Genomic DNA, 23,215 nt, shown 5'->3' on the forward strand with positions numbered 1-23,215 from the left:
CCCCCCCCCCCAACACACACACACACACACACTACTGTCCTTGTCGTTTTAATACCACATCCCTGGTCAGTACCCGAGCCCTCTCTGTGTGTGAAGTACATGTGTTATGAATTTTTAAAAAAATGAAATGCAATCAAGTGGACTGAATAACTGAACAAGTTTAGGCTTGTGTGAAAGGTTAATGGCAGAGGGATGTGCCACGAGGCTGTGTGACAGAGAGGACGAGAAGGGAAACGTTTAGACCTTTGTAGAATTCTCAGTATAAATTAATTTAAAGGTATATTTTTGTACTTTGTAGGATAATGTTTTGAGAAGTCATTGGGCATTTATAGAATATTTATCAAAGTCAAAATTACTCCACGCCATACTCTATTTATGCACACTCATTGGAAAAAAAAATGCTTCATGAAACAATTGAACAGTTTTCCCTGATGGAGGATTTGCCCTATCGGTGGTACAGGACTCCAACATTATTCTTCAAGACCCAGACAGGTTAGGCCCTTAGCGCTCCCTAAGCGGTTCAACGCTATACTCATCTATGTCTCATTCATTTATCGATATCTCAAGCTTCACTGCCAACCAACCGTTGGGTTTGAATTTTGCAGAGAAACGTTTCTGATGAAGCACGATGATTTGGGCGCAGACCACTCTTTCACCTTCTGGCCTGTCTTGACCTTCTCTGCCCCATGGATGTATTTAAATGAAGCACTTTGTACTGTACATTGTTAATTTATTGCACGGCATTTCATAGTTGTGCTTTGTTCTTAGTTACCTTTTGTGGGTTGTTTGCTATCAAGAATGTCACTGAAGAATAATAAATCTTTCAACCTAATACATCATCCGATCTGAAGACAATACCACTTATTCGGATGAGGAGCTTGACTTGGGCTCATTTCACTACCACACACTCTTTGTGACGGTCACAACTGATGATCTGCAGCGTGCAGCTCACCCTTACTTTTTGCATTGTTTGCATTAGGGATAGGATACCATGGGGCAATGCAACAAGAAGAGAAATCTTTTCATCATACTTTCTTTCCATCATGCCTTTCTCAATTTTGCTTCTACAAATACCTCCCTTTCGTTCCCTCATCGCGGTAATCTTCAAAGAGTCCCCTAACTCCTTAGCGCTTGGAAGTTTCTTTACTTTTTAATACTGGTTTAATTAACTTTGTCCAGACAGGGTAAGGGTATGGGGGTGGAGGGCATGAGGCAAGTCGTCCCTTTAAAATCACCCCGCCTCTAATTTTGTATGCTAATCTCCTTTTTCAGGCCACCCCTCCTCAGGAGTAGGGGAAAAGAAATGTTGGGAAAACTTTGGGTTCCCCTGTACTGGGCTTCCTGCGGCTGTTTTATATCTGGGCCCACCTATTTGGATCCTTTCACTCCTCTAGGGCCTTCCTTTGCTTGATTTAACAATGAATGCAGAGCTAATCAGCTCTCTCGGAAATGCACCGCTGTCGAGGAAGGTAATCCCTTCTTCTCTCCTCTCAATGGACCGTCGCCTTCTAAAGGACTTTGGGAAAAGGCTTTACACAGATTCACACTGTTCCCTCAAATGAAGTTAGTTCAAGTATTGTGCCCAAACAAGTGGGTTTTATAAACAAATGCCTGCCAGGATACTCACCCCACCTGCGAGTGAGAAGTGCCAGGTCCAGGCACGCTAGCGCATGGCAGCTGAAGCCGGTACCCTCGAGACGAGATGGGACGTGAAAGAGGAGATTAGAGGTCCTATTAAGGGGGGGGGGGTGTTCATTTCTGCACCTTCCTCTTTTTAGATGATAAAGTGTCAAGGAAACACCTTGTTGACATCTTATTTACCAAATAATGATCATAATCACCCCCCCCATCTGTGGTGACCCCCTGTAGTATAGCTGGAGTGCCTGGCATGCAGCAACACCTTCCTCATTATAGCATCTCTCTGCCCTGCGGCTCTGTGCAAGAACTGCAGTTTACTGCGATGGGGGGGAAAACACAAGAAGCTCTGATTATTCACTGTTTGTGGAGCATAAAGTCATTGTTCATCTACGGTGTTCGAAAGTAGATTGCATATGGAATAATCACAGCCTTGATATTTGATTTACCCTGAATTAAGACAAATTCAAAAGTGGTTTCACATGTTTAAAACGGCTTGTTCTTCTGTAGACTCTAACGCGCAGGTCAGAATCGAAGTTTTATCATCCAAAATACTTTTTTAACAATTACCTTTTTGTCAAGAGAGACACTTATTAAACAGTGGCATGCCCGTATATAGTATGCCTATGGGTGAAATAATCTCCCCACTTATATAGCTCACATATTGAAACAAAAGAAAATTGGGAATACCTTGATAGTTCCAGGGCCACGCTCGCCAACATGGCAGCCTGTGGATACATGGGAAAGCCTCACACAAGTACCTTTGGCCCTAGAAAATACACCTGCGACACTTTCCACTTGTTCAGTCAGGATCAATTCTGAATCAGCAGCAGAGATGAAACAGGGGCAGCAGAAAATGTTGACTAATCCTGTTCTAGTGGGTTGGATATGAAGGTAATACTATGCTTGACCTGGGGACCCGGCTTCAGGATCTAATATGTCTGAGGAGGTTCATTCAGCTGAAAGCTGAATTTCAAAGGGTACAGTCTAGTAATACTTGTATAGGATGCATATTCCTTAAGACAGCCAAAGGAAAAGGCTCTGAACTTTTAGGTAATCTGACCCTATAATCCTCATCCTCAGACCTACTGTACTCTTCTCATAGGATTTATTTTTAGAATCATGACGGTTTGCCTATTTCCATAACACAATAGACAAACTGGAGATTGTTCGAGAAATCACTCTTCTCTTGCACTTCAGTGCACACAAAAGCAAAAGAGGTACACATTGTATGCCTATGCCTATGCACATGCCCACACCTTCATTTTCACCATGACGTATGAAAAATCAAACAAAGAACATGGCTCAGACCAACAAACAGCAGGCCCGTAAGGGTGAGACCCCCATCTACCCCCCTCCCAGAGAGTGACACGACCTCTGACCAAAGGGGCTGAACTTCTGTCTATCCCTCATCTAAACCTTCGAGGGTCAGGGTGGGGGCGGTGGCCCTGCCAGGTCCAGTTTGCACTGAGTCATGAGCCCAAGGTGGCAGAGAGCGAGAGGTGACACCATGTAGGAAGGGTGGGAGATTAAGGCAATACTTTCACTCACAACTTTTTTTTCTTCTTTTTTTTTTAACTTCTGGAAGCACAGGAGGTCATATTATACTGATTAAAAGAAAACGGTGGCAGAGATGTACCTGTGGTTTGCTTCTTTTCTTTTATAATTACCTAATTGCTTTTATTGTTGGACACTTGTGGCAGACAATTGCAGTCAAGAATTGATTATTGTGGTTGCAAAGTACATTTTCACATAACATCCACTGATGCATTGCTGCTCAACTTATTCTGTTTAAATTACTACTTAAAATGCAATATTTTGAGTGAAGCACAGAATGTTATATGCAACAGAAAATAGGAATATAGTTTTTTAAAATGTATTTCTGATTTTTCCCTTTTTTCTCCCAATTTAGTGGCCAATGACCTTTAGTGGCCGATGACCTCACGGTCTTACCATCCCACTTCTGACACCAATGTCGCGAATTCAGGGGAGCAGCCCAGGTACCGCCACAGCCGGGACGTGAACCCGTATCTCCCACCCCGCAAGCGACAACGTTCACCAGTCAACTAAAGGGTCCGACCCATTAGTCAAGGACCAACGTGTCTACTTATCCATGTACGTTACAATATGAATGTAAAAAGAGAGAGAGCCAAAACAGATGAGAGGGCAATTGAGGCATTTACCCTGGGAATAGGTGCTGATTATTGTGTTTGTTTTTTGTTTTATTTTTATTTAGTGATATAAATATGCATAGTTTGGTTTAAGAATATGAAGGACATTTCTGAATTATTGGTGTTATTTTGTGATGTTGGGCTTTTATTGTTACACCTCATTGTATTTCCAGTTAGCTTTATGATTCCAAAATGAGACAGTGAGACATTTAACCTAAAATATAAAACTTGCCTGAGAGCGACAGCGTTTCCCAAGTCAAAGGATTCTTTTGACTTGACAGATTCCATCTGCCAGGAAGGAGAGAGTGCTGATGTTTGTGTGGATTGAGATAGCAGCTTTCTGGAAACAGCAGGGTGGTCAGCCCCCCGGCCGTGGATATCTGCAGAGAAAATGTGAGGAGCAGGGCATCAGAGGGATAAGCTAAGCTGACTGGTCTGCAGAGGAAACACCAAGCATTAGACCCCCTCCCTCCAACCCCCCCCCCCCGGAGATCATCATGAGTTCCCAGAGATGGAAATCTGCAAATAAAACCCAACTCCATTACAAGGAAACGAAAACACAGCCTGCCACACAATCAAGTTTTACTGTTGTGTTGTCAGAAGAATTCAAAGGAGTCCTGTGGATAAAAAAATTGATTACTTAAAAAAACGTGCCTTCGAAGTAATAGTATACAGACCCGCATAAAAGCACGTCTTAATACCCTATTTAGGCAAACAGTATTATTTGAGGCACAACATTGATCAAAGCGATTGATTTGAGGCACCCCAACTAACCTAACATGAATAAACTGACATTGACAAAGCAAAGCAAACCTTGTTCAATTGATCGGTTCACTGAGCACAGTGCACAGTACTATCTCTGATGAGTGTTATTTCAGTGATCAATGAAGTAATGTTAGTTAAATATTGCCTCAGGATTTCAAAAGTGTTTGTTCAGCTCTTCAACAATTCCCAGCCACTAGCACAGACGGTGCTGGTAACTGTGCGTGTGTGTGTACACCCGTGCAGGAATGGGGTGGGGTGGCGGCATAGCTTCTCCACCATATGAAATCGGTTATACAGATGATTTAAATCTAAAAGGCTAATAGATATATTGTGCCACATAGATGCATAATGTATTACATTACAGTTGACCTCATTGCTGCAGCGGGAGTAGGATTGATATGATACTGTACACACCATATTTCTTTATAGTGCTCAATTTTTCTAAATCACATTTGGGTGGCCTTATGCATACGAAATAGGTAGCGATTGTACAGAAAACGGCTTGCGTTCTATTATAACAGGTTTCTGAAATTCAGATTTGACCAGAAATGTAAAATGATTTGGGTGGCTGTTGCGGCTACAAAAGCGCTACATAAAAATGCAACTTGATTGATTGATTGATTGACTGATAAATTCCTTTCTCAAAATGTCATGGCTTAATTGACTAAACCGCTGAGAAAATAGAGGTACAGCAAAACCTCAGATTACAAATAAACATCTACAAACATATCTCCACTTATCTGAAAATCATATGGAGCAAGAAGTCTTGATAATGTAAATAAATTTGTTAAGTTTGTGCCTATCCAGAAGGATGGAGGGAGGTTTTACCTAAATTTAGAATACATACGATTTTGACTTGCGCGCCACTAATCGGCGGGCTTTCCTATCGCCAAAAAAATAACTTCGGGCCACAAGAAGCACTTGAACATAACAATTCCATTCAAACTTTCAGCTTTTGAAAATTCTATATCAAATTATAATTTTCACCTTTTTTGTCATAGAAATGAATAGAATATGAATGTCTTGCGATAGCGTTGTTGCGGGTTGCCTATGACTCGGCTGCTCACAAGATTTTTTTATTTTTGCAACCGCCTTGCAAACAGGTCGAACTTGCCAAGACCTTTTCTCTGTAAGCAATGTATTTCTTCACGTTTCAATTCCACTTTGGCTGGTCTAGCAAATAACGGCACAATGGCTCCATCTACTGGCAGAAAGCAGCTAGTGGTAGACGGTGGGTCAACCTGTCGTGAGTCAGTCAGTGCGTCAGATGCCGCTGTTCCGTTCTACGCCGTGTAGAATTGCCCGCGTACCTCAGTGTCGTTTGTTTTCTGCCTGACAACGCAGTGTTTACACCTACACGGAACAGGGCTGTGCACAGGCGCTGGCTGCACAGTCGGTTGAGCGTTGACACCTCGCCGTTGTTCCTGCTCGTCGTCAAAGGTTTGACTTGAGCCTGTAATCTAACCAGTTTAGAAGTACTGCTGAAGACTCCAAGTGTGCGAAGAGGACGGGGGATCGGTAGTGCGGCGATGGCAGCGGCGACGGTAGTGGAGACTGATCCGGCGGCGACCGAAGCTGGTGCCGCATTCTCCGAGGTGCGGAACACGGGCTGGACTGAGTCCCAGCTTCGGAGGTATCCCTTCCAAACCAGTCCCATACCGAGAATGTCCCACACGGACCCCAGAGCAGAAATGCTGATAAACAACGAGGTAAAGACGCGGGCTTCAAACTTCAGGCGCATGTGACGTTGTTGTTTCGACTCGTTAGGGCTGATTTGTTGAGGAAATTGCGGAGTTGTGATCACACGGAGAAGCCTGGTAGTGGATGTGAATGGTCAAGTGAATCCGGCCTGACACCAGGCGCGCACACCTGTAGTTATCTCAACTCCCATCTATATGTGATGACTTGACTGTCCCCTATTTTATATTCCCAGAAGTATCATTAAAGAAGTGACAGGCAACATTATCCATTATCCTAGATACCTGCAATCCACGACGTGGAGTTAGAAAACGAATTAAAGCGAATAAACCGAAATTGAAAACACACAAGCTGTACGACTTGTGCCCACTTCTCCTTTTATTTTTCGAAGTATGGGTGGTAAAGAATGTCAAAAGGGAACACAACTGAATTGGGCTCGTTTTATTTAGGGCCATTTGTTTTGTGTTTGTATTAACTATATTAAGTAATAGAAGAGAAAGAGTTCATCCCTCATATCCTATGCATTCCCTATCCTGTGATGTCATGTTTATAACCATTAACACAGATAATGTGTGCTGGTAAAGGAAAAACATTGTTTTCGCAACTACTCCTAAGAGTCAAGGTGCCTTTTTCCTGTTGCTGTATTTCCAGGGAGTGGCAAAGTGCCATAGGCCTGCACTATCATGGTGATATATAGGTTAACGTTTTTATTCTCTCTGGCTCTGGGGTAGACTTGCTTAAGTTGACCTATTAATAAAACTTTCCAGGCCATGGGAATAATTCTCTTTATTCAAATGTTTTTGTATTTCTCGGACAGTGAGTTTGGGCCAGGTAAAAAGCTAATTCAAACTTCCAATAAGCATCAGCAATTGTACCAATAGCAAAAATAAATGCACAAGTCAAGTTTTGGGAATTAAGTCAACACACTGACCTGGACAGCAACCATCACAATATTCAACTTATCATCAAATGCTCATAAAGGCTAGCACAGACCGCTGCAGAAACAGCAAGTCAAATGATTTTTTTTGAGTCAAGTGCCACCTATAGCACACATGGAAAGGGCCAGATGATGCCTGTCAAATATGGAAGATGCTGTATTTAGAGCACTGTTCTGTCAAACCAGCAAAAACCTTTTCCCCATAGAAAATACAAGCTTGTAGGAGCGTTGATACCTAGGAGTAGAACAATGTTCTGAGAGTTCACAGCTCATCAAGTAGACATGCTTTGACTCGAGGCCAGACACCACCTTGACGTGAATAGTAATGTTCTTCTTGACTTGGATCAGTCGACACCAGTGTGCGATGGCCTAAAGGGTCACCTGCCTTATCCAAGACCCATTGGTAATGCACAACTTGTTTACCATTCACAAGAATTAAAAAAAAAACATTGCATGCAACCCCCCTCCTAAATGTGGGTTTCCATGTTTCAACATTTTACTTTTGAGGGCAGCGACACACTCTGTATACCTGAGCTTTGATCATCAGATAAGAGATATGTCCGTATCTTGGACATTTCTGTAGATTGGGGGAAAAAAAACCATTCAATATATTTCACATTCTTCAAAGAGTCGGGCATATCAGAGGGCAAGTGAAGTTGAAAATATGGGGAGGAGTAGTGCATGTAGCTGTCTGTTTTGTTCATAAGACAATGATAAAGATAATCACGGATGCCTTGGATGAGGATTTTGGTGAATTCAAATGAATTTGAGGAGAATGTTGTTTTTTTTTAACCTTTTACTGATTGCGTTTTAAGGAAAGGTGCTAGGTGTGCCTACTAGTGCTGCACCAATCATATTACTCCAACTGAAAATATGGTATAAGGAAATCATTTCCAAGCTGAATGCCATGAAATGCCCTGTTGTCAGTCATAGGTCTGATTCCAAGATGAAAAGAAATTCCATTCATAAACCAATTCCAGTGGGTCTCCTTTGAATCTAGGCCATGTGGATGGCATTAATATAGGACATCACTTGTAGTTTAAATCCCTTGGTAGAAATTGGCCTATTCTTTTGTTTGGGCCTCATAGTCATAACTGTTACAAACACATTGGGAAAGACATTCTACAAGTCAGTCTTTACATGTCCCACTCAGTGTATGCTGACTGTGCTGTAGGCGACCGACTTGTCAGTTTTTGCCCATTTGTTGCAAGAATAATTTAGAGCACAACAGAAGGGTATTGTAGCCTTGTTAAATCAAGCCATGCGCCACAAAATCAGAACTCGGAAATGCACTGACATTGCTATAGCATCGTTATTATAAGTGTGATCCTTCCTCAAAACGTATCTCTCCGTCACATAAAATCAAAACGTGGGTTAAGCAGAACCCCGTCCCCCCGAAGCGATTAAATATCAGACCTGTTCAAGGACTTTAATTAAGCAGTGGGAATATAAATGGCCTGACATTTAGGATGAATAAGTTAGTTTAGTCCCCAGTATGGCTGCACTGAATTGTTCTCCTATCTTAAACTCTGTGCTAAAGCGTCCGGTTTGAAGTCTGATTTAAAAAAAAAAAACCCAGCAGGAAACTAGGTGTGCACCAGAATTTGCAGAGCAAATAGACCAAAGATAAAGAACACCATGACCCGTCACACTTACAGGGGGATGGGAAAGGGGGGGGGGACCCCCTATTGTTTACGGACATGCCTCCCACTGTATGAATCATTATGACATTGAACTTGGTTTGACTCGATTCGTGTGAATCTCCACGTTCACACAAGTGTTTCTACGTGTATGTGCGCACGACGCACGTCCTTTTAAGTTGGCCCGGTGAACACCTGTGTTGTCACCATTAGTACAGTTAGACAACAAAAGCTAGATAAATAAACCATTAGGCGTTGACGTAGGTTGAATAAATAAACCAAACAAATGTGGGTTTGATTGCCAGCACCCCATTGGCTCTGTCGTATCGGCTTGACTTTAATGAACCTGTATGGAAGCGTTCAGTTTCCAAGCAGAACTCTTGACCCGATTTCGGTTTAAAACTCTTCATTTTTGTACCGGCGGAATAGCCAGGCCAATGATGATCGCCAACGGTAATAGGATAAATAAAGCAGCTTGCTTTTAGTATAAACTATGTCAGTCCCCTCGTTATTTGGCCTCCGAAACGCTCGTCGGCCATTTCAGTCAGTGGTGGTTGAACGTATACGGAACTTTTCTACCAAGCTTCAGATTCGAGTCACGGCCGAAGTGTTCCGGCTCAGAATCACTCAGGTCGGCCCAAGTGTGAGGATAACGGCCGTTTTTTTCCTTTTCTTTTCTTTTTTTTTTTTGCCCTTTCACCACAAAGCATTTCCACGGTACCTTGCGGAGAGATGTAAAATTAGAAAGTGGAGTTGGAGCTCGTCTGCGCTGTGAAAGCGAAACCGTGAAAGCCGGCGAGGAGACCCGGCAGCGACAGCGCTCACTGGCTACGTTCGTCTAGTCACGTAGCACTCGGCCCCTCATGTAACGTACCCCTGTGTGTGCGCGCGCGCGCGCGCTTTGTGTCCGATGTTGAAACAGCTATACCCATCTTTACCATTAACAAAACAAAACGAACAACAACACCAGATCCATATTGTGAGGAACAGCTGCAAGGGCACATTAGTAGTTATGATATATATATATATATATATATATATATATATATATATATATATATACACACACACACACATATATATATATACATATATATGTGTGTATATATATATGTGTATATATACACATACATATACATACATACACACATACATACACACACACACACATATATATATATATACACACATACACACACACATATTATATATATATATATATATATATACTCTTAGCACAAAAAGTAAGGACATTTGTGTTTGGTAGATTATTTCTTTGTTGCAACAATGCTTCTTGGCAATAAATCTTATACCGTTGGAAAGCCTGTTTATTTCTCTTCTAAATGTGGCCACATTTGTAAGGAACATGCATTTGTGGGATGAGCAGCAGAGCTGAGTATGTGGGTTGCGCCCATGAAAAATTTGCCAAATCTTCTCTGCCAATGCCAAACAGCTTATTTTGCTGTTGCTATTGACTCATGTTTTGAGCTTCTGGTACCCCAGGTGCTGACAATCAGGTGCCTGGTATAAGATTTATTGCCAAGAAGCATTGTTACAACAAAGAAACAATCCACCAAACACACATTTCTTTACTTTTTTGTGCTAAGTTTATAATATTTATAAAGCATTTTTAGAAACATCGAGTTGCAGTGACAGACAAAAAAAAAGGCAAAAAGTTGATTATGACTTTGCAACCTGGTTTCCTTAGGCAGGGCCTTGATGGCAAATGCATGGTCACGCTTGATCTTTAACATTGTTAAACATTATGAAAAGTGCTGTAAAACAGAATGAATTAGCACACGACTGATAGGATGGATATATTACAGGTTTGATTATTTTTCATTGCTTTATTTAGAATGATCATATTTGTGTTTACAGTGTAAGAATTAGTTATGCATTATAAGTATTCATTTGTATGCCATGCATGTCCTTATGTCTGCTTTTTATCCCCCCTCCCCCAGGAACCCGTGGTTTTAACGGATACAAATCTTGTATATCCAGCTCTCAAATGGGACATAGAGTATCTTCAGGAGAACATTGGGAATGGAGATTTCAATGTTTACATCGCAGAAAACCACAAATTCCTCTACTATGATGAGAAAAAGATGACCAACTATGAGAATTTTATCCCCAAATCCCAAAGAACGGAAATGAAATTCTCTGAATTTGTAGAAAAAATGCATAAAACTGAGGAAATGGGGGGAGAAGAGAGGTAATTTTTTAGTTTAATTTTTATTTATGCTAAAGAAGTTTGTTTGAGCTCAGTGATTTGCCATATTCAGAAACGTTCAGATGTAAGCTATCTTTTCGCTCTACCTCAATTGCTGTAAGGCTGAATGACAACTGAAGTTGGCCATGTAATCACAATGTCAGAGAAAAGATCGAATATTAAGTATTTGTGCTGCAGGTTTGCTTTGCAGCGGAGGGTGTTTAGTCTCATAAAATGTTATGCAGCACAGGAACATGAAGGGAATGATGATGCATTTGCTGAGTGACTTGACTTTTGGCCAAACTGCACAAACGTGGATCCATTACTGAAGAGACGCCTCCCTCTGACTCACACACACTCCCATCATCCATCATGGACCAAAGTCATAGCGACTTTGGTCCATGATAGATACATTTACATTGTCAGGTTCCCTATTTTATGGTACTATCCTTTACGATTTGAAAGTGAAAGAGATGTGTTCTGTTGAACTAATAAGATCCACTGCTGTTACACAAACTCATGCATACTCAATACATTTAGAGAGACCTTAGAAATCAATAATGTAGGAACAGTTGTAATTTGGGAACCGGGTCTAGCATGTAAAAAAAAAAACTCATTACTTATTTCTCTCTCCATGCAACGCTAGGGTTTACCTGCAGCAGACTCTGAATGATACAGTTGGGAAAAAGATTGTTGTGGACTTCCTGGGCTTCAACTGGAACTGGATCAACAAGCAGCAAGCCAAAAGAAACTGGGGACAGTTGACATCCAACCTACTGCTCATTGGCATGGAGGGTAAGGAATTTAAGGACAATTGTCCGTTGTATCTCTGTGATGTCTCCCACAGGGCTACTGTATGTTGATTTTTGTTTGTCATTGCGTTAGCAATTTTTAACAGTTGATTATTCATAATAACCAACTGTTAAAATGGTCTTATGGAAAAACTGTTTAACTGCTGTTCATAATTTTTTATCAGTTTTTTTTTTCAACTAAAGTGGACACACTAAAGTCAAATATTTGAATACTGCTGATAAAACATTTCCCTACAATTGTTACCTGGGAAATAAAATCGTGACACACAGATGTACTCAAGGTATGTGCCATAACGTTTTCCCATCACTGACCCAGAACAAAATTTCCTTTGCTCTGCTTTCCCCACAGGCAATGTGACACCGGCACATTACGATGAGCAGCAAAACTTCTTTGCACAGATTAAAGGTCACAAAAGGTGTATCCTCTTCCCACCAGACCAGTTTGAGGGTCTCTATCCATATCCTGTGCACCACCCCTGTGACAGACAGAGCCAAGTAAGCTACGAATGCACAAAAATACTCATATCGTATTTTTTTATGCAAAATCTCAAGTGATGTATTTCACTACAATTCCCTACATTACTTATTCTGATCCATTACACTGGACAACAAAATTTTTTCAAATGTTTTGCTTCCTGAAAAAAAAAATAGTGACGATGATAGACAATGTGATGGCCTGGCGGCCTGTCCAGGGTGTCTCCCCGCCTGCCGCCCAATGACTGCTGGAATAGGCTCCATTTTCCCCGTGACCCTGAGAGCAGGATAAGTGGTTCAGATAATGGACGGATGGATGTCAAGATGAACATGTAAATCATTTCCGATTTGCTGTATCACTTAGGAATTTGGAGAAACATTAAAATAACCTTTATTGAATTTAACATGTTTAATTGCATAATGATGCTGACACATTGTGTTAGTTCAGCTGAGCTTAAAATGTTTTGCAGCTGGTTTTAGTTTGTACTCGGCATCTGGTGCCTTTCGTGTCAGTGTCCAATGATAGTTGGCCAGCATTGATGGATTCCAGTTGCCCTGATAACTCTTTTCCATGATCACAATGTCCTGGTGAAACCTTTCACCATGTTCATCACTGACTGCACCAAGATCAGCAGGGAAGAAGTCCAAGTGTGAATGCAGAAAATGAATTTTCAATGACACGTTGCACTTCATGGTTTTTTATGCTTTAAGCATGTTGTCAAGCAACTCAATGTAGTTTGGTGCTCTGTAGTTGCCAAGAAAATTCTCAACAACATCCTTAAATGCCTTCCATGCTATTTTCTCTTGCCCCACTAGCAGATCTTCTAACTCCCTGTCACTGATGACCTGTCTGATTTGTGGACCAACAAAAATGCCTTCCTTAATCTTGGCATCAGTCATTCTTGGAAACATCTGTCTCAAATAGCGAAATCCATCACCTTCTTTGTTCATTTCACAAAATGTTTCATCAGTCCAAGTTTTATATGAAGAGGAGGCAGAAATATCTTTGTTGGGTCGACAAGTGGTTTATGCGCCACACTTTTCTGCCCTGGAACGAAACACTTACAGAGCGGCCAGTTCTTTTTAATGTAATGTGGCTCTTAAGCACGGCTATCCCATTCACAAAGGAAACAACAGTACTTTGTATATCCGAGCTGCATTCCCAGTAGTAGTGTCAATACTTTTAGATCACCACAGATATTCCAGTCGTAATTGTTGTACTGTATGTGTTTCAACAACAGTTCCATGTTATTGTAGGTTTATTTCATGTGTACTGCATAGCCAGTGTGTACTGAAGGGTGAAAATTGCCATTGTGTAACAGGACAGCCTTCAGGCTTAACTTTGACGAATCTATAAAAAGATGCTATTGTTGTGGGTCATGCACACAACCCAAAGCCATGAAAAATCCATCAATGTCAGTGCAGAAACAGAGATTGTCAACCTGCATAAAGAAGTTTGTCAAATGTTCTTGACTGTTCTGAAAGATATACCTTTTTGTAGCTGGTGACAGCAAACCCCATCCTTGCAATCTTGAACTAAGTAGTTCTGCTTTAGCTTTTGACAAATCCAAGTCCCTGACCAGGAGCCTTATGTATCAATTGTTACTATGGGAAATTTGTTCTTACACACCCATGGAATTTTTTAGCACTCAAGATTGTCTGACAGTCAGTAGTGAAGCGTAATGGTTATCTGTAATTCCTTCCTCCTAACATCTATTGTCTATCTTGCAATGAGCAGTCACACAGGCCTGCAAAGACATCAGTGTTAGCCAATCTGTGTCTAAATTCCGGGGTTACCCAGGTTCTACACTGGTGCCTGAGACAAACCTCAGGGCTAAAAAATCCCATGGGTGTGTCAGAACAAATTTGCCCATTGCATGATTGATACATGAGGCTCCAGGTCATTTAATTCTGGCTGTGTTATCAGATGAGCATCACCATGTATAAAGGGTTCAACATCTGGATCAGTGTCGTTTTCCACATCTGGTTCATGCGATGTGGCGTCTTCATCTGCCTCATCTAGGCTCCATCAAAAAGACATGCATGTTAGGGTTAATACTCCTGTCTGTGCCCCTGACTGAGGCATGGCAAGATGAACTGGAGTTAGTCCCTGGGCCCTGCACGGCGGCTGCCACTGCTCCTAGCTACATAGCTAGGATGGGTTAAATGCAGAGAAAGAATTTCCATCCAGGGATTAATAAAGTAGTAAAAAAAAAATGTCTGGTGGCTTCAGTACTGGCAAACTGTCATCATGTGGCACTGGTCTCATGGCTGAAGGCAGGTTGGGGTATTCAATAGATTTCTTATTTTTAGTAGAGAAGCCAGATACCTTAGTCAGACAGAAGTAACAGTCCGTCACGTGATCCTTCTGTTCTCGCCATATCATTGGGACTGCAAATGGCATTGACTTCCGAGGTCTCGGGTTGACTGCACATGTTGCACAACAAATGTGAGGAGCCCAGGGTTTCTCTTGGTCACCAATCCCCCCCCCCCTCTCTTTTTTTTCTCTCCAATTGTATGCGGCCAATTACCCCACTCTTCCAATCCATCACAATCTCTGCTCCACCCCCTCTGCCAATCCGGGGAGGGCTGCAGACTACCACATGCTTCCTATGATACATGTGGAGTCGCCAACGGCTTCTTTTCACCTGACAGTTAGGAATTTTGCCAGGGGGACGTAGCATGTGAGAGTATCACACTATTTGCCCCAGTTCCCCCTCCCCCCTGAACAGGCGCCCTGACCGACCAGAGGAGGAGCTAATGCAGCAACCAGGACACATACCCACATCCGGCTTCCCACCCGCAGACATGGCCAATTGTGTCTATAGTGATGCCAGACCAAGCCAGAGGTAACACGGGGATTTGAACCGGTGATCCCCGTGTCGGTAGGCAACGGAATAGACTCCCACGCCACCCGGACGCTTGGTCACCAATTTTACATCCGAAGTAGAGCTCATAGACTTTCTTAATAAGTGCAGTCATCGTGTGTCTTTGAGCCTTAAGTGTATACTCACCACAGATGTAACAGAATGTGTCGCAGCTGTTGTAATATTGACAAGACTTTTCTGCTGTATTACATCTTCCTGAAGACAGTAAATCCTATTGTTAAGTATACTCACTATGCTGTTGCCTGAAGAACATGTGCATCAACATGCGTCCAAACAGCATCTGTAAATGTGAGCAGCTTTTACAGCCTGTCTGCCAGCATCTAACCTGGCTAAGCATGCCCAAGACAACATTTGCATAGCACCTACACCGAGTGCATGCCCAGGCATGCTTGGACTGGCTAAAACAGCTTGCTTTGTGGGCAATATACTAGTAGACGTAAAATATGACGGGAAATCACAAAATAGGCTATATCTTCAAAACGGTATGTGATAGGAAAATGTCAAGGTGATTTTCGTGATCAGCAGCCCAAAATCCATAAAACACACCCAAAAGTGTTCAGGAAGCAAAATATTTGTTGTCCAGTGTTATTAGCCTGTATTCATAGCCTGTAAGTCAAAATCTAATAGACGACATCAGAATCAAACAAGATCATAGCAGACTTTAGAGGGTTAACAGAGAATTAACAAAAAGTAATGTGGTAGAATTGCCATTCAAACTGTAGAAACGTAAGAAGTCGTGTGTGTGTGTGCGTGTGTGCGTGTGTGCGTGCGTGCGTGTCTCCCTGCCTGCTGCCCAATGACTGCTGGGATAGGCTCCAGCATCCCCACGACCCTGAGAGCTGGATAAGTGGTTTGGATAATGGATGGATGGATGTGTTATTTAAAAGGAGCATAAAGGGAGATGTGTCTTTTTATGTCTTACGTAAAGAACTTTGAATTGCCTGTGTGTGAAATGCGTGCGACAAATAAACTTGCCTAAATCAAAAGAAGAAACATGCACAGAAAGTAAGTCCAATCAATTTTCTGTTTTAACTGAAAATCAATGTTATGTTCATATTTGAAATTTGATCCCCCCCCCTTTCATTTTCAGGTTGATTTTGATAACCCTGACTATGAGAGGTTTCCCAATTTCAAAAATGTAGTTGGCTATGAGGCTGTTGTGGGCCCAGGAGATGTGCTGTACATCCCCATGTATTGGTAAGAAGTGCTTTCGGGCAGCCTGTCCAGATCTAGTGGCTATGAATGTATGAAAATGTATACAACCATTAGCCTTGCAGAACAGCTCCACCATTAAAGCAGCTTTATACCCTACTAGCCAGCCAGTGTGTTTTGAATGTCTTGTCAAATCAAGCATTTTCATATTCTTTCTATTTTAATGTCATCCTTTTATTTGACTAGTTAACATTGTTTGAAAATCATCATTACATTTTTCAATATCACTGTTAACTGTACTTGATTAATGGGCATTGAATTCCTATTTTAGCGAACACAGCTAGTGTGTCTATTTCAGAATGAAGTTGCCCCATGAAAGCATGACCTGATGGTGACGTCTTTGCATATGTGCTATGAAAAAGTTGTAGATTTTTGGCCCTAACAGGCAGAGCCAACTGACTCTCCTGGTTGTATCTCCATATTCCTCACTACACGGGTGGTTGGAGAGCTGATCTTTCTGTGTGAGGGCTCCCCCCCCCTAACCTCGCCACTTCTACTTTCACCACTACCACCTGTTATCCTTCTCTCTTGCAGTGTCTTGCTGTGGTTTAAGGATAGGGGGTGCTGCACAGTTTCATTTAATCCATTGACCTGTCATAAGGATGAGAATGTGATTAAGGGCTATACAAATAAATTAGACTTGACTTGCCGCCTTTCTGCTGTTGAGTTTAGGTGTTAGTCAGTTTTCATGGCGGAAAGACAGAATCTGCAGAAAGAAAACCCTCCTTAACAGTCAGGCGGGACTTGTAAATTTTGATTAGTTTGTATTAATGTGAAAAAAAAATCCATCTGTATTTTGCTTTCTCTGTAGGTGGCATCATATTGAGTCTCTTTTGAGTGGTGGAGTGACGATCACTGTAAACTTCTGGTACAAGGTTTGCTGAACTTGAATTTACCAGACCTTAATTCAGCTGAATATCGTTCTTCTTTGACATTGATTTTTACCTGTTTATCTATTTCATGATGCTCCACAAAGCTTTATTATCCTGATTCATTTGAACAGGGTGCCCCCACGCCTAAGAGGATAGAGTACCCACTGCGAGCTCACCAGAAGGTGGCCATCATGAGAAATATTGAGAAGATGCTGGGAGAGGCATTAGGAGACCCACGTGAAGTAAAAGCAGTTGCCTTTAAACATTTGTTTACTTAGCTAAGTAATAATTGTGAGTTAGATAATCTTTCTGGCATCAGCACAGCATCACTGTGCTGATGCCCGAAGTGGAACGTATCAACATTTTACCCCTTTAGTTTCTGGATCATCAAATATGATTCAAAAGCTGCTCTGCATCTAGGTCATCTGTTGGGAATGGAGCATGCATTAAATCCCAGTGGCATGCTGACCCTTCCAGCAACCCAGTTACTGGGAATATTTATGGCTTACCTGATTTTAGTACAAAAAGGAAAAGGATGTCTGAAGCCTTTATCAAAAGACACCATGTGAAACTTCAGCCACATCCATCAAGTTATTGGTTTTTGCTTTCGGGTGTATTTTTTTTTCTCTCACAGGTGATAAAATCCTAAGCTCATGAAAATCTCTTCTCTTACTTTGTAGGTTGGACCTTTACTGAACACGATGATCAAGGGGCGTTATGACCAGGACCTGAGTTAGAACCCCATCACAAAAGCAATTACCAGACTGCTGCTGGAAATGTGTGTGTGAGAGAAAACAAGACTTCTGTGTGTGTGTGTGTGTGTGTGTGTGCGTGTGTGCGTACGTGCACGCAGTGCACTCTGACTTTTGAGCTACTATTGCATGGCGATACGCGACCACCCTGAAAGACACTGAAACCACTCTGCATTGCTCACTTGTCTTCTTTCGTTGTAAATCCAGACAGCAGGAAAAACCATTTGACCAGGAACTCGATGAAAATTGGCTCTGCCTCCAGATGTCCCCCCCCCCCCCCCACCGCCGCCGCCTAAGCTAAATCAGCTCATCTCCAGTGGAGTTTAGAAACATTTGCATGTGACATGTTGTCCCAAGAGTATTGTAATCAAAGATTCTTAAACAGCTCCAAGCACACCCTTTGGACTGAGTGGTGAAGCTTTCTCAACTGCTGAAGGCGGTCCCAGATGTGGAGCTTTTGGGGTAATGTTTACTTTAACACCACTGACGGGTGTGCTGCTGGTCGATAGATGCAAATGTAGATGGTAAAGTGTACCAGACAATGTTTCCAATCACATAATACCAACATAACGATGGCTTGAATGCAGAATGTGGAGGCCTTTCCATATCCCTGCATCTGTAATGTAGTCACGGCCAGGCTGCAATAATTTGATATCAACGGCCTTTTCTCATTAGCACATTGAAGATTGATGTGGTGCACGCCAATCCAGTCCTCATCATTTAGTACTGATTTATCCGTCTGTAAGCTACATTGAGTTTGTAGGCTTACTAACAATGTCGGCAGCAAAGAATTGCAGAAGTTTCAGTTTGCACTCGATAAAACAAACAAAAACTGATAAAATATGTTGGAAAAAAAACTAGGAAGAGACGCAATTGACCGTTTTTATTGACAAAATAGAACAAAACAATTGGCTTCTAAAAATCACCTCAAGGTATTGTTTTGAGGGTTTCACTTATATTTTGTTTGCCATTGCTTGTTTGATTTGTATTTTTTACAAAATATTGGGTTTTCCTAATTGGGTAGTTAAAATTTGCTTTCCTACAAATGGAACATTACTTAAAAGATATAGAGCGCACTGAAAAATCATTGCACATTGCCGTTTCTGCTGCAAATAACTAATTTTGATGTTGCAAAAAATAAGCTACCGTTTTGATTAGGGGAAAGCATTTAGTGGTTATGTTTTGTTAGTGGTAATGTTTTGTTAGCGGTACTGTTACATGACAGTAGTGATGTATTTAAAGGGAAAATCAGTTGTAACTGATGTAACACAACTTATGTAGCCACCATAATACAGAAAATATGACCCCTCAGTATCGCTCTTAAATTTTCCATTTGATTTATCGCCACCTGGTCCACGTACTGCTGCTGTATGCCGCTAATGTGAATATAACCATTCACAAGGTTATATTCCGTGCAGCATATTTGGGCCGAAATACACATATTAAAACAAAAGCCAATTAAATTTACTTGCCTTCATCATTACACATACTGTAAATTAAGTACCTCCTAAAAAAAAGGTACTTGTATCGTTTACTTCAGCTGTATTTTGAAGGCTATTGCAATGGAAAGTGTCTAGAAAGATGTCTCTTTTCTGTTAGCACTCTGAAATGCTATATAAAAACACGCTACAGTATACCATTTAACATCGCTGAGGGAACAGTTGTGCTTTATGTGCCAAAATGACCCTCGTATCCATTCATTGAGAATCTCAGTATTTGGAGTGTTGTTTGGTCGCTCTTCTACACCGAATGAACTGGTATGAGTCAAAGGAGGGAATATTGCCATGCTTCACAAAGTATTAAGGATGTATTGTACATCTTCAGGGGAGGTCTTCCAGAACTACACTATATGGACAAAAGTATTGGGACACCTGGCCATTACACCTACAGGAGCTTTTATGACATCCCATTCTAAATCCATCGGCATTAATATGGAGTTGGTACCCCCCCTTTGCAGCTATAACGCTTCCACTCTTCTGGGAAGGCTTTCCACAAGATTTTGGAGTGTGTCTGGGAATTTTTGCCCATTCATCCAGAAGAGCATTTGTGAGGTCAGGCACTGATGTTGGATGAGAAGACCTGACTTGCAATCTCCGTTCTAGTTCATCCCAAAGGTGTTTGATGGGGTTGAGGTCAGGGCTCTGTGTGGGCCAGTCAAATTCTTCCACACCAAACTCACCCAACCACGTCTTAATGGACCTTGCTTTGTGCACTGGGGCACAGTCATGCTGGAACAGAAAAGGCCCTCCCCACACTGTTCCCACAAAGTTGGAAGCATAAAAACGTCTTGGTATGCTGAAGCATTAAGGTTTCCCTTCACTGGAAGTAAGGGGCCTAGCCCAACCCCTGAAAAACAACCCCATACCATTATCCCTCCTCCACCAAACTTTACAGTTGGCACAATGCAGTCAGGCAGGTCGCGTTCTGGCATCCACCAAACCCAGACTCCATCAGACTGCCAGACAGAGAAGTGTGATTCGTCACTCCACAGAACACGTTTCCACTGCTCCAGAGTCCAGTGGCAGCGTGCTTTACACCACTCCATCCGACGCTTCATCGTGCTTGGCGATGTAAGGCTTGCATGCAGCTGCTCGGCCATGGAAACCCATTCCATGAAGCTCCCGGTGCACAGTTTTTGTGCTGATGTTAATGCCAGAGGAAGTTTGGAGCTCTGCAGTTATTGAGTCAACAGAGCGTTGGCAACTTTTACGCACTATGCGCCTCAGCACTTGTTGACCCCGCTGTGTGACTTTACGTGGTTTTCCACTTGGTGGCTGAGTTGCTGTTGTTCCTAAATGCTTCCACTTTTCAATAATACCACTTACAGTTGACTGTGGAATATCTAGTTGGGAAGAAATTTCATGAACTGACTTATTGCAAAGGTGGCATTCTATGACAGTACCACGCTTGAATTCACTGAGCTCTTCAGAACGACCCATTCTTTCACCAATGTTTGTAAATGCAGACTGCATGGCTAGCTGCTGGATTTTATACACCTGTGGCAATGGGTCTGAATGAAACACTTGAATTCAATGATGAAGAGGTGTGTCCCAATACTTTTGTCCATATAGTATGTTCAGTCTATCTTCAGGATCCCATCATTGCTTGACCATCTCCTGATCACGTATTTGCATATTTACTAAAGAGTAAATATGCAAATAGTACATTATAATCAAAGGAGTTGAATCAAGTGCAACCGGACTTGGTATATATCCGTGAAGACATTTCGCCTCTCATCCAAGAGGCTTCCTCAGTTCGTGCCTTTCTGACTAGACCAAGCTAGTTTGACTGGCTGGTGATGAGACTCAGAATTTATCCTCTTTACCACTCATATCTATGGCTCTGTTAGCGACAGGCGTTGGTAAACATCAGAACACAAGAGCCATGGACATCTATAGTTCTGACGACTCCAAAGAGGATAAATTCTGAGTCTCATCACCAGCCAGTCAGACTAGCTTGGTCTAGTCAGAAAGGCACGAACTGAGGAAGCCTCTTGGATGAGAGGCGAAACGTCTTCACGGATATACAGTGGTGTGAAAAAGTGTTTGCCCCCTTCCTGATTTCTAATTTTTTTGCATGTTTGTCACACTTAAATGTTTCAGATCATCAAACAAATTTAAATATTAGACAAAGATAACAAGTAAACACAAAATGCAGTTTTTAAATGAAGGTTTTTATTATTAAGGGGGGAAAAAAATCCAAAGCTACATGGTCCTGTGTGAAAAAGTGATTGCCCCCTAAACCTAATAACTGGTTGGGCCACCCTTAGCAGCAACAACTGCAATCAAGCGTTTGCGATAACTGGCAATGAGTCTTTTACAGCGCTGTGGAGGAATTTTGGCCCACTCATCTTTGCAGAATTGTTGTAATTCAGCCACATTGGAGGGTTTTCGAGCATGAACCGCCTTTTTAAGGTCATGCCACAGCATCTCAATCGGATTCAGGTCAGGACTTTGACTAGGCCACTCCAAAGTCTTCATTTTGTTTTTCTTAAGCCATTTAGAGGTGGATTTGCTGGTGTGTTTTGGATCATTGTCCTGCTGCATAACCCAAGTGCGCTTCAGCTTGAGGTCACGAACAGATGGCCGGACATTCTCCTTCAGGATTTTTTGGTAGACGGCAGAATTCATGGTTCCATTTACCACAGCAAGTCTTCCAGGTCCTGAAGCAGCAAAACAGCCCCAGACCATCACACTACCACCACCATATTTTACTGTTGGTATGATGTTCCTTTTCTGAAATGTTGTGTTACTTTTACACCAGTTGTAATGGGACACACACCTTCCAAAAAGTTCAACTTTTGTCTCGTCAGTCCACAGAGTATTTTCCCAAAAGTCTTGGGGATCATCAAGATGTTTTCTGGCAAAACTGAGATGAGCCTTTATGTTCTTTTTGCTCAGCAGTGGCTTTCGTCTTGGAACTCTGCCATGCAGGCCATTTTTGCCCAGTCTCTTTCTTATGGTGGAGTCATGAACACTGACCTTAACTAAGGCAAGTGAGGCCTGCAGTTCTTTGGATGTTGTTGTGGGGTCTTTTGTGACCTCTTGGATGAGTCATCGCTGCGCTCTTGGGGTAATTTTGGTCGGCCAGCCACTCCTGGGAAGGTTCACCACTGTTCCATGTTTTTGCCATTTGTGGATAATGGCTCTCACTGTGGTTCGCTGGAGTCCCAAAGCTTTAGAAATGGCTTTATAACCTTTTGCAGACTGATATATTTCAATTACTTTGTTTCTCATTTGTTCCTGAATTTCTTTGGAGCGCAGCATGATATCTACGTAGCTTTTGAGGATCTTTTGGTCTACTTCACTTTGTCAGGCAGGTCCTATTTAAGTGATTTCTTGATTGAGAAGAGGTGTGGCAGTAATCAGGCCTGGGTATGGCTAGAGAAATTGAACTCAGCTTTCCAAAGATGTGATAAACCACACTTAATTTATGTTTTAACGGGGGGGGGGGGGGGGGGGGGGCAATCACTTTTTCACACAGGGCCATGTAGGTTTGGATTTTTCTTTTCCCTTAATAATAAAAACCTTCATTAAAAAACTGCATTTTGTGTTTACTTGTGTTATCTTTGTCTAATATTTAAATTTGTTTGATGATCTGAAACATTTAAGTGTGACAAACATGCAAAAAAATAAGATATCAGGAAGGGG

At 41.9% G+C, this 23,215-nt stretch overlaps 1 protein-coding gene across 1 annotated transcript; it reads left to right on the forward strand.

Moving 5' to 3' along the window:
* Nucleotides 1-5,910: 5,910 nt before the first annotated feature.
* On the forward strand, nt 5,911-23,004 carry hif1an (hypoxia inducible factor 1 subunit alpha inhibitor). Its single transcript, XM_056291662.1, has 8 exons — nt 5,911-6,280; nt 10,808-11,058; nt 11,702-11,850; nt 12,217-12,362; nt 16,320-16,426; nt 17,253-17,316; nt 17,445-17,555; nt 17,994-23,004. Exons 1-8 carry the CDS (start codon nt 6,101-6,103, stop codon nt 18,048-18,050), a joined length of 1,065 nt encoding a protein of 354 aa, XP_056147637.1. The 5' UTR covers nt 5,911-6,100; the 3' UTR covers nt 18,051-23,004.
* The last annotated feature ends 211 nt before the right edge of the window (nt 23,005-23,215 follow it).

The sequence above is a fragment of the Lampris incognitus genome, chromosome 13 (assembly GCF_029633865.1).
Source record: "Lampris incognitus isolate fLamInc1 chromosome 13, fLamInc1.hap2, whole genome shotgun sequence".
NCBI classification, from domain to species: domain Eukaryota; kingdom Metazoa; phylum Chordata; class Actinopteri; order Lampriformes; family Lampridae; genus Lampris; species Lampris incognitus.

Excerpts from the sequence above, each read along its gene's own strand:
- hif1an (XM_056291662.1), top strand. The coding sequence starts at position 6,101 with ATGGCAGCGGCGACGGTAGTGGAGACTGATCCGGCGGCGACCGAAGCT. Across the intron at positions 6,281-10,807 it reads AAATGCTGATAAACAACGAG|GAACCCGTGGTTTTAACGGA; the intron begins GTAAAGACGCGG and ends CCCCTCCCCCAG. Across the intron at positions 17,556-17,993 it reads CATTAGGAGACCCACGTGAA|GTTGGACCTTTACTGAACAC; the intron begins GTAAAAGCAGTT and ends CTTACTTTGTAG.